General features: G+C 42.8%; 1 protein-coding gene across 11 annotated transcripts in view; it reads right to left on the reverse strand.

Annotated features, from left to right (window-relative positions):
- LOC105093427 (WASH complex subunit 2) overlaps positions 1-13,417 on the reverse strand; it is a 49,212-nt gene that overhangs the window by 17,291 nt on the left and 18,504 nt on the right. For all 11 annotated transcript variants that reach the window (XM_031460959.2, XM_031460958.2, XM_031460957.2 and 8 more), the window contains 8 exons: positions 13,276-13,333; positions 12,003-12,062; positions 11,441-11,614; positions 9,155-9,282; positions 8,018-8,104; positions 5,547-5,648; positions 3,868-3,999; positions 1,754-1,920 (listed from right to left, as the gene is read on the reverse strand). In XM_031460959.2, coding sequence (XP_031316819.1) covers positions 1,754-1,920; positions 3,868-3,999; positions 5,547-5,648; positions 8,018-8,104; positions 9,155-9,282; positions 11,441-11,614; positions 12,003-12,062; positions 13,276-13,333 — 908 coding nt within the window. The remainder of the gene's footprint in view (positions 1-1,753; positions 1,921-3,867; positions 4,000-5,546; positions 5,649-8,017; positions 8,105-9,154; positions 9,283-11,440; positions 11,615-12,002; positions 12,063-13,275; positions 13,334-13,417) is intronic.

A 13,417-nucleotide genomic window follows, 5' to 3' on the forward strand; every position in this document is an offset into this window, starting at 1 on the left:
GTGCACGGGGAAACAGGTAACTTCTATACCATGTAGAAAATGCTCAAGTGCAGTAGAGCCATGGGGAGGGAGCAGGGGGGTGGAAATTAAAGACAGAGTTATTTTTGCTCTACACTCTGACTATTTTCTTCATCTGCTGGGTTAGGGAAGGCTTCTCAAAGTAGAAGGCTTAATTTGAGTCTTGAAAGAAGCTGGGCAGGCAAGAATGGAAGGACAATGTCCCAGGAAAGAAGGAGAGCAAAATGATAAAATAATAATAATAACAACAACAACAATAAAGGAATGAAATGTTAATTCCCCTACATGAAAGATAATAAATGACATTTAGGTGTTTATAAGGTACTAGCTATTGTGCTAAGCTTTTCACATTTGGATTGCATTTAATCCTCTCAATGATCCTATGAGAAAAGTACTGTTATCATTTTTGTTTACCAGATGAGAAAACTCAGACCCAGAGAAGTTACATAACTTGTCCAAGGCTATTCAAAGAGTGACTGGCAAGACCAGAATTTATTATCAGGTATTGGGATTCCAGATCCTGTAGTCTTGACCAGAGGCCCAAGATACATCCAGGGGTGAAGTCATGGGGCCTAAAGTAGAAATGATGACATCTGAAGAGATCACAATATTCAGAGACAGAAACAGATACTTCTGAATCTATTAAATCAAAATTAAAGCTCAACTACACCAATGCAGAGAGTTTACAGGTCCAGTCAATTGCCTTTTTAGGCTAATACCATTCAGTTAAATTTCAAAGTAATAATTTTAAGAATCTCAAAAGAAAAAAAAATATATATATATATGCAAGGGCATTATTCTAAACGCTAATGTGGCATGCATGTTAGAACTTGCAGTGACTGTGAACAGGTGTGGGTTTTCACTTTAGGTTGACAGAAATATCATGCACTTTTTAAAAAAATTTTTTTACAGTATCAACAACAGCCCATGCTCCCTCTACAGAAACTGCCGGCTTCAGTCCAAGCATCGATGTGCAGGAACACCTAGAATCAGCTGGGGATTACCAGCAACTGGTGTGATACAGCACAGCTCTGCAGATGACGATCTCCCTAACTGGATGTGTTTTCTATGCTGCACAGATTTCTCCCCAAACAACAAACTAAGTAACTTCGACTAAACTTTACATTCTTTAGGGTATCCGGGGGGGGGGGGGGGAGACAAAAGAGATAGCAAACTACTTAAACCTCTAACAAACTAAGAAAAATAATATTTTAAAGTTAAAAATACATATATAAGAAGAATAAATTAGGTAAGAACTCATGATGAAAAACATTTCCAGGTAGGGAGGTGGGAAGGGATAAACGGAGTTAGAGATTTGCAGATACTGACTGGTATATATAAAATAAATAAACAAGTTTATACTGTATACTGCAGGGAAATATATTCAGTATCTTGTAGTAGCTCATGGGGAAAAAAAATATGAGAGTGAATATATGCATGTTTGTGTATGGCTGGGGAACTGTGCTGTACACCAGGGGCTGACACAACATTGTAAACTGACTATAATTCAATAAAAAATGGAAAAAAAATTTTTAATTAAAATAATAAAAAAAAAATTTCCAGTACCAGGAGAGAATACCTTCCAAGTAAAAATCAAAGACCGTCTCATTTGCATGATTATCAGGTGATGAATAATCAGCATGTCACCCCCAACAAATGACATCGTGCCCAGCAAACCACCTTCACCTGTTAGCACAGAGGCTGATGAAATGATTTCTTACGATGGCTGTCTCACCTGTCCTTCGCAATAGCAAACAGATCGTCGTCGTCGTCGTCCTCCTCAAAGAGGCTGGTCTTTTTCACAGCCTTGACCTCCTGGTCCTGGGTGGCCCCAGGGTCCCGAAGTTCTTTAGGCTTGTCAGATGCTGAGTTGGTCTGTGAATTGGTAATATTCCACTGGTCCTTAAAATATAAAATATATGTTAAAATCCAGTGGCAATTTAGATAAAGAAACCTAAGAAGTAAAATAAGTCACATTCGTTAAACTAAGCTGTATTTCACTTTTGGAGAAAGCTCACGTCCAAGGCTCATCTTTGAACTCAAATCTAGACAGTTGGGCTCTTGACCTCAGACATTCCCACGTTTTCCTCCCTCACTATCGGCCAGTGTTTCTCCTGTCTACGCTCCTGTTCTGTGTGGACAAAGGAACGTCTCTACTTTAGAGATCAAAATTAATTATAGAGGGGGATGAGGCGGAGAGGCAGATTGAAAAAAAAAAAAAAAAGTCAAGAATTCTCAACTTTGGAGGAAAATATTTAAAAATCCCAAAGCAGGCTGGGGGAAAAAAAATGTATAAAATGCTTATGTGGTGTATGTGTGAACAAGACACATAAAAGCTGCCACTGATTCTTTTACTACAAAATTCCGAATCTGGCCTTTAGGAAGCATTTAAGGAAACCCCATCTGGCTATGCTCACCCCTTCAAATCGAGGAGCTCCTGAGCACGTGCTCAAGTGGGCCTGTGGTCTCTGGAGTCTAGAACTCTGCAAATCAAAGTGGGGTCCACAGGCAGCAGCCTTAGTTACACAGTCTCAGGGTCCACCCCAGACTGTCTGAACCAGAACCTGCATTTGTGATGCCCAAGTGATTTCTTCACACATCCTAGCCTGAGAAGAGTTCTCCTAAGGGCTGTGACACTCACCAGCCACCACACACTGGAATCCCCAAAAGTGCTTTCGAAAAAAATTCCCGACAGCCCACACCCCAAACCAATGAATTCAGAAGCACCAGAGGGGAATCCGCTATCACTTCTCTTTACAGTTCTGCAACTGATGTCAACCAGCAGCCAACGTTGAGTCACTGTTCTGGAATCCTGGTTATTATTCACTCTGCACGTGCTGCTGCCCCAGCTTCAGCTAATATTTTTACTTCCCCTGAACCATGACAACACTGTAACAGGAAAAATTCCTACTGATGACTGGCCATTGCCCACAGGGATAAAAACCACTAACAGTATTAGGAAGGAACAAAAAGAGGAAAAACCCCTCAGAAAGTCATCTGTGAGTAGAAAAAGCAAGTTATGTTATGTCATTTTAAATTGCTTTCAATAAAAAAAAAAACTGAACACACAAAAAAAACTGAACCCAGGTATGATTTATCTATCCACATCATGCCCTCATAACTTTCTACAATGTTAAAATGAAGAAGAGTAATTATTATAATATGGGAAGATTTTTTTATGCTTATGGCTTCAATATTATATTTAAAGTGTTTTTCTGTACACTTAAACCTGAAAGAGGGGGAGGGTATAGCTCAAGAGGTAGAGTGCATGTTTAGGATGCTTGAGGTCCTACGTTCAATCCCCAGTACCTTCTCCAAAAATAAAATAAAACCTGGAACCTCCCCCCACCAATTTAAAATAAAATAAAATGACACAATAATAAATAAATAAAATATAAAAAAGAAATCTGTACAGCAGCTAAGCTGTATTCAAGACTGGCTCCACTAATACGTATCTAGATAGTAAATGGAAACACTGTTAGGACTTACAGAAAAGGAGTTCAACCAGCAGAAAATACTCCTTCCATGTCAGCTGTAGTTCTTAATAATAAAACACAGCGATCATTTAACTAGGTAAAGTAAGGCCTAACTCATTTGAGTTAGCAAACATTATAATTTGAGGGCCATATTTATTTAATTCCAAATCATTCTGAAAATATACTATACTAAGATAATATACTATACTAAGTATCTCTTTTTTTAAGGATAGAAAGAGTCTTGCGAACATAGTCTTTGGCGACTGAACTTCACTAGATCGAAACTAGGTAGAAAAAGGAAATGTTTAGGCCAGCCCCAACTCTTAAATCCATTGAAACACCTTCTACTCTTCCCTAGGGGCTTTTAACCCACCTCCTCATCACTGCTGAACAATAAGGCAGACACTTTCTTTTTGGAAGGCTCAGAGGGTTTTGCTTTCTGTTGGCTCTGAGTTGGTAGAGATGAGGTCTGCTTCTTAGCAGCTGTAGCCCCAAAAAGATTATCCTAGAAGAACAAGTGGCAGCTGAGTATGACAACTTTGTACACACAGCACAAAAAACTTAAGATATTCTCTCATGTGAAAGGTTAGGGAATGAGACTCTAATCAGGTACAGAATATATACAACACCTTTTGAAGAAAAAAAAAATGACAATGCCAGGAAATCTCACTTCTCTCTTATATATAACCCTGTAACAACAGTCCACAATCTTCTCTGTGTTCATCCACAGAAGGGAAACAGACACCACAGAATTCAAGGGCAGAACACCTGGGAGGCAGCAGGAGGGAGAGAAATTTGGGGACAAGGTCACAGAAACAGGAGGGAACCCGGCTCCACCTGGGCATCCTGCGGGAGGGCCCCCCACGCTCATTAGGCCTGCAATTGGCATGAGAGCAGGACAGCCCCCACGGCAACCAGAAACCCGCACCTTTCTATGAATCAGAAACCAGAGCAATGGATAAAAGGGAAAAAACAGGGAGGTTTCTTCACTCTTTTACTTCTACGAAGGTCACACACCTGGGACAGAGGGAAGGAATGTCTTGTGTTTCCTGTTAATTTTAAAGAGATAATACAAAGTTAATAGTTTACTAAATAAAGTCACTGGCCTCCTAAGAGCTGATTCTTACTCGTATAATGGCATTTGTAAATTTTTGTATAGTCAAGCATTCCAACAGTACCTGCTAAGGTACTTTTATTTAGGAAAGGGGAACAAAACTATCAAAAGGCCTGAGCCCAAGTTAGATAGAAAAACACTCTGAACAATATCCCATAGCAGGTGACAAGTCCTGAGTGTGGATATTCAAGGAAGACAGCCTTTAAGGAAAGTGCGGGCAGGTGGGAAAGGCCTTGAGAATCTTGAACCGGCACTCGCTGGGGGTACCGGTGACAGCACTAACGTTACACACTCACTCCGCGCCACGCACTGTGCCAAGGGCGGGGCACCAGCTGTTTCAGCTGTCGCAATGACTGGGACAAACTCTTCAGCCAGAGGAGACTCCGAAAGGTTGTTACTTGCCCAAGGCCCCTGATTTGCACGTGGTGGAACCACGACATGAACGCGAGGGGTTGGAGGCCAAAGCCCATGAGTCCAGCCACCGCACGGTACTGGGTAAGAGCAAAGGTTCGGTTTGTCGTCCCTGTCATTTCCCTCCCCGGCTCTGCTGTCTCATCCAGGGCGGGAAAGAAAAGCAAGGTGAGGACATGGCTGCCTTCCTCCATCCACTCCTACTTTACCCCAGACATTCTTATAGATCGTTGGGTTGAAAAGTACTTCTTAAAGGCAGATTTATGTTTTTAATGAAATCTACGAAGCCTTGTGCAGAGCTGGGTCAAGAAATCTGAAGTCCTGCCCATTGTATAGCTAAGAGAACTTAAGAAAGGGGTCACTGAAATAAAAACCAGACTTTTTTTGTTACATGAGCCTTAGGGGGCTTGACTGTTTTCCTAATATCACGTTCTACTGTGTGAGCCTCTGGCTACAAAGTGACATCAGTAACGGTTTTCTGCTAGTGGAAAACTGGAATGTCTTGCGCTGCAGTTAACAGTGTTTACCTCTTCGTCTTCGTCATCAAAAAGCGAGACTGAGGCAGGGAGTTTGCTGGGCAGGACAGATGCATCTTTTGACTTAGTCGCACTTTGAGAAGAAAACAAATCCTGTTGGATCAAGGTTAAAGGTTCTGGTTAACAAAAGATACCAGTTTTTTAAAGGATCAGAAGTAAAACACTAAAGATCGACATGATGGCTCCACTGCGTCCAGGTCTCTCTGTCTGAGAGGAAAGCTGGCTGTCACAGCCCTCGAGGAACACACGCATTAGAGCCTGTCCTCACCGTGCACAGGACGGAGGCCTGCAGGTGAGAGGGAACAGACCCACACGGGAGTCCAGGTGGCCTCACTGGAGCCCAGGGGCTTTGATACCTCCACCTGGATGACTTAAGGCAAGGGGAAATTTTCCAATCAATTTCCTCTCATGCTTCAAAAAAAAAAGAACTTCCCTTTTTCTGTCCAAAAAATTAGAGAGATTAAACAGATTTAATAATGAAAAGAGACGCTAGGCTCCCAAATTACTGCATCTACATTTGTTTTATTTAGTGGGGTCCCTCTCACCTCTTACTAAGAGTATGATATTATTTCTTTTTAATGAAGACAAATTCAATCTTGATCTTAAAATGTTTGGTATTCTACTTGAACTATAACTAGCAGATGCTGCAAAATAGAGAAAGAGCTGATAGATTCTGAAGAGATTTTCAAAATGCTATAAAATGTCAGCCTATAACGCAAAGAAAGATCTGCCAATTGAGCTGTGTGAACTAGAAACATGACCCAGGACAACTCCTCCCTGGGGAAGAGAAACTCCAGTACACAAGAACCAGACAAGGGGGACAAGAACATAGTTTCTAAGACCTCTCTGGATATATATATATTTTTTATGATGGAATCAATGTCTACTCAAATACAGAGCTAATGAGCTCATTAACTGAGGAGTGCTCTACGGGCCCAGCGGTCTTCGCCTGGGCCCCAAGGAGTCCCATGGGTCAGCTGAGGTAGAAGAGGCCACATGGGGGAGCCCCACACTTCCCATGCCTCTGCTGCACTTTACACGTTGACAAGAATTCACTTAAAGAAAGAGCTCTGTAGCTTTAAAAAAAAAAAAAAATCAAAACAAAGAACAAAACCAAATTTCAACATCATTGTTTTAGACTCTTGACTAATATCTTCCTTGGTGTTGAGGGAAAAAGGCTTTTCTATTACCTTAAACATGTCCCCAGAATGATTTCACAGGGCAAGCTTTAGCTTCACACCTGAGATATAAAGGCAGGAGTGAATAATCAATCCGTTTGGTCCAAAGTTCTTCCTGGACTGCATTGTTGGACCTCTCCTTGCTTAAAAAGCTGGACAGTAGCCAATAAAAACAATCTATGAGGATGCATGGGGGACAAAGCCTCTGCTGGTGGTTTTGAAACCTGTCTGCAATTTCACTTACACTCCTACCACCAAGCAGAGCAGTTTGCGTCCCCTGCCCTTGAACCTGGGCAGGCCCTCGTGACTGCCTCAACCCACAGAACGTGGCAGAAGTGACAACGCTGATTACTGAGGCGAGGTTACGAAAAGCAGTTCAGACATACCTCACTTTATTGTGCTTCACAGATAGTGTGTTTTTTTTCTACCACTTCAAAGCCTGTGGCAGCTCTGTCTCAAGCAAGTCTATAAGCTCCATTTTTCCAACAGCATCTGCTCACTTTGCTTCTCTGTCATATTCTGGTAACTCCTGCAATATTTTAAACTCTCCACCAACAAAATGATTGTGCCTTGTTGAAGGCTCAGATGATGTTTGGCATTCTTTAGCAATAAAGAATTTTTCAATTAAGGTTTGTACAGGTGTCACAATTACTTGAAATTACATGTAAATTTCTGCCGTGTCCACATCTTCTTCTGTGAAGGGGATCGATTACGCCCATTACACATTCTCAGATAGGTTTCCGATCCGTTAAAAGCATGACCTAAAACTAGCTCTAAAAGGATGGAGGCCTGGGGGAGTCAGAGAAAGCAGTCACACTTCTGAGAGCGATCACCTGTCATTGATTCACTGGAAGGATGACAGACTGGGGCTGTTTGCAAACCAGTGCCAGCACACACGCTAGATAAAAGGCTGTGCCAGAATACATATCACTACACCACTACGCCCACTATTAGAGAGACCGCTGAAAAAGGAAGCAGTATGCTAATTTCTGCTCTGATGCAAGCACCTCGCTGCACTGTGACTCAATGAATAGCCTAAAATTGGTGCATCCTGAAGAAAGAGTATTTTCCTTCCAGGAGATGCACTGGATTCAGTCCCAACAGTGGAAGTATTGTACATGTAATTGCTTTCTAAAGACCATGTGTTCTCAAAAGATTATTTTCAAAGAAAGAACTAAAAAGCTTAATAAGAAATCTTGCACCTCTATGGAGAAAATCCTGATTCAGAAATGGTTTCCAATGTCATATCCATGAACTTACTTACTAAGAAAAAGAATTCCTTACCTCAGAGTCTTCCTCGTCCGAAAATAAACCTTTCTGAGTCTTTGTTTCTGACAAGAGCTTGAGATTTTTGCTCGAAGGTAGGGTAACCTTTGTTGAGGGAAAAAAAAATTGAGAGTTAACAAACCAGATACCTGGAAATGAGGGTTTGTTCAATCATTCATTCAGAAGATGTACTGAACATCTGCTAGCATAAGGTGCCAGGCAGGCACCAGGGGACCTTGCACATGTAACAGGTCCACATTAAGAATTAATGCAAAAAGAAAAGTGTCATGAGAATGAATTTAAAAGTTGACACGTTAGGAAAGAACGAAGAAACAGTTCCTTGATAAAGTAAACTTCTCAGGACAGACAAGACCTGGACACAGGAGACGGCCCAAGCAAGCGCATTCCAGGCGGAGGGAACTGCGTGAGAAAAGTGAGATAAAGCCAAGGGCACATCTTGGGGGTCAGAGCAGGACAGAATGTCTGCCTCACACAGTGCACGAATGGGACATGGACAGCAGAACCAAGATAGGAAGGCGGGCAACCCAGGAGCCTGGGGGGTTCTGAGTGCTGCCGTCTAGTGGTCGGCAGAGGGAAGGTCAGGTTTTCAGAGGGAGGACATGACACAAGAAATGCTTTAGGAAGAGGATTGGATCAAGCCCTGCAGAACGGCAAGGGAAGGCACAGCAGTCAATAGAGCTTAAAAACTAACAGGGATGCAGCCCACTGGCCAAATACAGGTCAATTTGAACATCAGAAAGACAACGATGTTAATGGATTGCAACATGTTGAATAGAGAATCCATGATCCCATACTGCTACCAAAAAAGCAGAAGAGAAAGGTCTTCTGTTAAGAATGCCAACTACTAAACATAGACGAAATGAGACACAGAAAAACATTCTTTAGCCCCGCCCTCAACATGATATCTGGTTTAGGGAAAGATCAATGGATGTTAAAACCACTGAGAAAGGCTAAATCCAAGAACTACTGAATCTAGGTGGTAGTTATTTGGGTGTTGCTGTATCCTTTCAACTTCCCGTACACTTGAAGTTCACTATACATTTGAAAGGAAACGCTGTTTCCCTCTGAGTCCCAGGTGAATTAGCAAGATGCCCCGAATCTCCACTCCTAGGCTGAGTCTTCCCTCCTGCTCACCTTTTTCTCTGGTCTTGCTTTATTTTCATCTGTCTGATTCACAGAGGCTTCTGGCAAAGCTGATGCTTTTTCTTTGAACAGATCTCCTTCCTCGTCATCAAAGATATTGGCAGTGGATTTGACTTTGTCTTTAAAAAGAGACCACAGTGGAAAATGACACAAAGGTCAAAAATCCCACCACAAAATTCACAGGTTAAAAACACTTCTCTCCCAAAGAATAAATAGAAAAAGTGTGTTATTTCTTGATTAGTTACAAAGAAATATTAGGTACACTGGACTAGGAACTTTCAAAGAACTCAACAGCCACTCAAATGAAACACAGGACAGACAATCATCTGGTTTACACCTTACCTAAGCAACAGCACCTTGTGCTTACAGTAGTTTGGACTAGCAATAAAGAGTAAAGAAAAACCTACAGAAAGAAAGATCATTAGAGCCAACCGCTCTAGGAATCTGAGAAGTGAGGGTTAGCTGCTGCTTTTAAAAGGTCAAACTAAGCAGGAAGGACATAGCTCAATGGTAGAGTGAGTGCTTAGAATGCACAAGGTCCTGGGTTCAGTCCCCAGTATCTCTATTTAAATCAAATTCCCTCCCCCACAAAACATGTTTTTTTAAAGTTAAACTATACAGAGGCATATAAAAGCAAACACTGAAACCTCTCTCAGAATTCCACCTGCTCACCCAAACAAGGCCCTTAGGAACAGTTTGGTGTTGGTGTTTCTAATTCCTTCAAAGGGTGTACTAACGTATTACCCCACAAATACGGCTACAAATAATAACGTAATTTGAACAGTGTGTCTTACAATTTTTCTTTTTCACTTAATGGACTCAGGGCATCTTCCCACATCAATAGACATAGATCTTATTTTTTTTTTAACAGCCTCACAGAATTCCACTGAATGGAAGGACCATAATTTACCCTGCTGATGAATATCCGGGCGGGTTCCAACCTTTCGCTACCACAAGCACCACTGCACTGAAGGAGGTGTGTGTCACTGAAATGAGGGCGCTGACTCATGAACGTCTTGGGAGAGCAGCAGCCGCCGAGGAAAGAGGCACGCATTCACTTGTGATCCCCAGTCAGTTAACGATACTCACCAATGGCAGCCCGTCCAAGCCACGCGGGGCACCACTCCCTTTATTCACTGTCATTTCTGGGGGCCTCTATGTGGGCATATTTTGCGCCGTTTGCACTCTTTCGAAAATAACCAGGCTGTCCTTTCCCTCGCGTTGCTACTGCTACCCTTACTTCCATACCTACCACTGGAAAAGGAGCCAAGTCCAGAGAGCCTGCTTCTCGAGGCATCTCGTCCACCTAGTTCTGACTCAGGAGAAAGAGCCCTTTGCTCAGGTTGCTGGAAGCTGTGTGCACCTCAGTGGTCTACCCTTCCTTTCTGGAACAACACCCACAACCCCAAGCCTCTGCTCCTCCAAACGTGACCCAGGGACCAGCAATCTCTGCCCACCAGGGAGCCTGTTAGAAATGTAGGGTCCGAGGCCCCACCTCACACCTGCTCAATCAGAATGTGCATTTGACAAGAGTCCTGGGAGAGTCACCTGCCCATTGAACAACAACTGGTTTAGGGGAGTGACTTCATGAACAAACTGGCTGAAATGTGAGGGGAGAAGAGGAAGGAGTGCCAAGGTGGGCAAGGGGCTGACCACCCTGTCATACAAGGGGAAGTCAAGGTCACGGGAGCTTTTCGGCACAGAAGGGAGAAGCTGGAAACTAAACAGCTAGCACATGACGTTCTGCTCATGGAGTTCACTAAGGACTCTGGAAGACAGTGTGATTAAAACTTCCTCTGTAATCAGGGGGAGGGTATAGCTCCAGTGATAGAGCACATGTTTAGCATGCATGAGGTCCTGGGTTCGATCCCCTGTACCTCCATCAAAAATAAATACAATAAACAAACCTAATTACCTCCCCTGCAAAAAATGCAACAAACAAAAAAAATCTAAAACAAAAACAAAAAAACTGCCTCTGTAATCAAAAAGGACAAAACAAGAATCTCAACCAGACATTAGAGGCAAACAGATTTCTCGCTCTATTATAGGGAAGAAAATCTTAGTAATTATTTTCCAAAGCAGAAAAGATTGGCCCATAAAATAGAGACCTCCAAGGCACCATAAGTGTCTTAGCAGCGATGAGACGACTCTGTGACAGGAATCTGGAGGAGGGATTCTGGTGCTGCAGGAGGTAAGAAACTAGAGGGATTTTACACCCTTTTTAGCTCAACATCATTTTTCTGGCTAAATTCCGAGGGACAGGGGCTGGAACAGTACCTGTCTTGGAAGGCTTGCTATGGGAGACCGCAAAAAAGTCATCATCATCGTCTTCGTCATCGAAGAGGCTGGCAGACGCTGGCGGGTGCGAGCTTTTCCCCGGAGCAGGCTGCTCGGGCTTCTGGGACTCCTTCAGTGATGGAACAGAGGCAGCACCAAACACATCAGTGTCCCCTGTGGGTAGAGGGACAGGACAAACCAGCCGTGAGCCAGTGTCGGTGGGCTTCCTGACTCTACAGCAGGAAAAAATAAATCACTGCCAGGAACTTGTAGTCTCAGTTCATTCACAAAGCACCTTAATATGACCCAATCACCTCCATCCTCTACTGATACAGAATGTCCCCACAGGGGTCACTCAAACCCAAGAAAGCCCAAGGCCACTGATTTCTAAGAGAATATGAGCTAAGACAGGTGAGTGAGCTCCTCCTGCAAGCTGTTCGATGCCCTGGGAAGCTCTTTCTCCTCCCCTCTCCAGCCAGCCCACCCTCAGAAGACGACAATTTCACAAGTGATAAAATGACATTCACATAGTTTTTGAAAACAAACTCTTAAGTTCTGATACCTAAGAATACAGAGACGGCTCCTGCTGGGATTTTCTTTCCAGGTTTGGAGGATGACGGTGCTAAAATGAGAAAAAGAGATAACATTTCAACAAAGAAAACAGCTTTGTTAAAGGCACCTTCCTAGAACATGTGCAACACGACACATAGCTGATAGAAGACTTTGAAAAACGAATTTTTCATAAAAGAGGCATTTTAAAATTCCTTAGTCTTGTCTTCTCTGTGGATGTTATGACTTTTTTCCTGGTACTAGAACAACCTAGGCTGAGTCCCCGCAAGATTGCTGACTCGAGGCTGACAGTAGCAGTGGGGTTGGCTGGGGAGACCAAGGAAGATGTAAAGCACAAATGGGGGAGGCAAGGGCCGAGCAAGCAGGACTCCTTAACCGTTCTAACTCCACCCAGTTCAGTTTGATGAGAACAAACACGTTAAAAAAAAAAAAAAAGAAGAAAGAAAAAAGAAACCAGCAAAAAATCAGAAACAGCAGTGAAAAAATGAAGACAGTAACAGGAAAGCAGGAAACCAGACGAGGCACCAATGCTAAAAAGTGGATGGAGAGCAGGAAGCTCAAGACAGCTCGGTCAGACAGCATCATCAGAAGTCTCAAATCTGACAACCTGTGGCTTGGGGACCGAGTCGCTTAAAATTACTCGTCTAGGGGGAGGGTATAGCTCAAGTGATAGAGCGCATGCTTAGCATACACGAGGTGCTGGGTTCAATCCCCAGTACCTCCTCCAAAATTAAATAAACCTAATTACCTTCCCCAAACAAAACAAATTTTTTTTAATAAAATTAAAAATAAAATAAAATAAAATAACTCATCCAATTCCCAAGAACTATCACAGACCTAATGGAACAAAATTTTTAAGTTTTTAAACTGCTTCTGTGCCACAGATTATTCTAATGCACACTGGGCTGGGAATGACTGATCTCCAGTTTATATGCATAATTTCAGAGATCTTTCTTTGAACTAAACTTGATTAAATCAAAATACCCTCAATAGGGTGGGAGCACTTTCCCTGGCTGACTTTTTGTGAATTCTCTAAGAAACAGCACCGTGACAGGGGTTTACAGATGGTACTTCTTGCTTTTTGTAAGACATGAATTAGTGCAAATGAGCTGCTTTTAACTTGACCAAGGCAAACACGACAGCTTCCTGCCTAACAGGGAAATAGGACCTGGGAACAATGCCAGGGGTTCCACCTCCTGGTGGGAAGTAGACAGCTCCGGAAACCTGTGTGCGAAGCAGCACAGTCAGCCTCGATCCGCGCTCACCTTCGTTAACAGGGGCTCGAGCGTCCCGATCCCGGGGGGCTTCTGTGAAGAGGTCGCTCTGCTCGTAACAAAGGAGACAACACGATTCAAAACATCAGAGTACAATGCAGCTGCAATCAAGGATTTCTAAAGAAAAGTGCCT

The sequence above is a fragment of the Camelus dromedarius genome, chromosome 8 (assembly GCF_036321535.1).
Source record: "Camelus dromedarius isolate mCamDro1 chromosome 8, mCamDro1.pat, whole genome shotgun sequence".
In the NCBI taxonomy this organism is placed as follows: Eukaryota; Metazoa; Chordata; class Mammalia; order Artiodactyla; family Camelidae; genus Camelus; species Camelus dromedarius.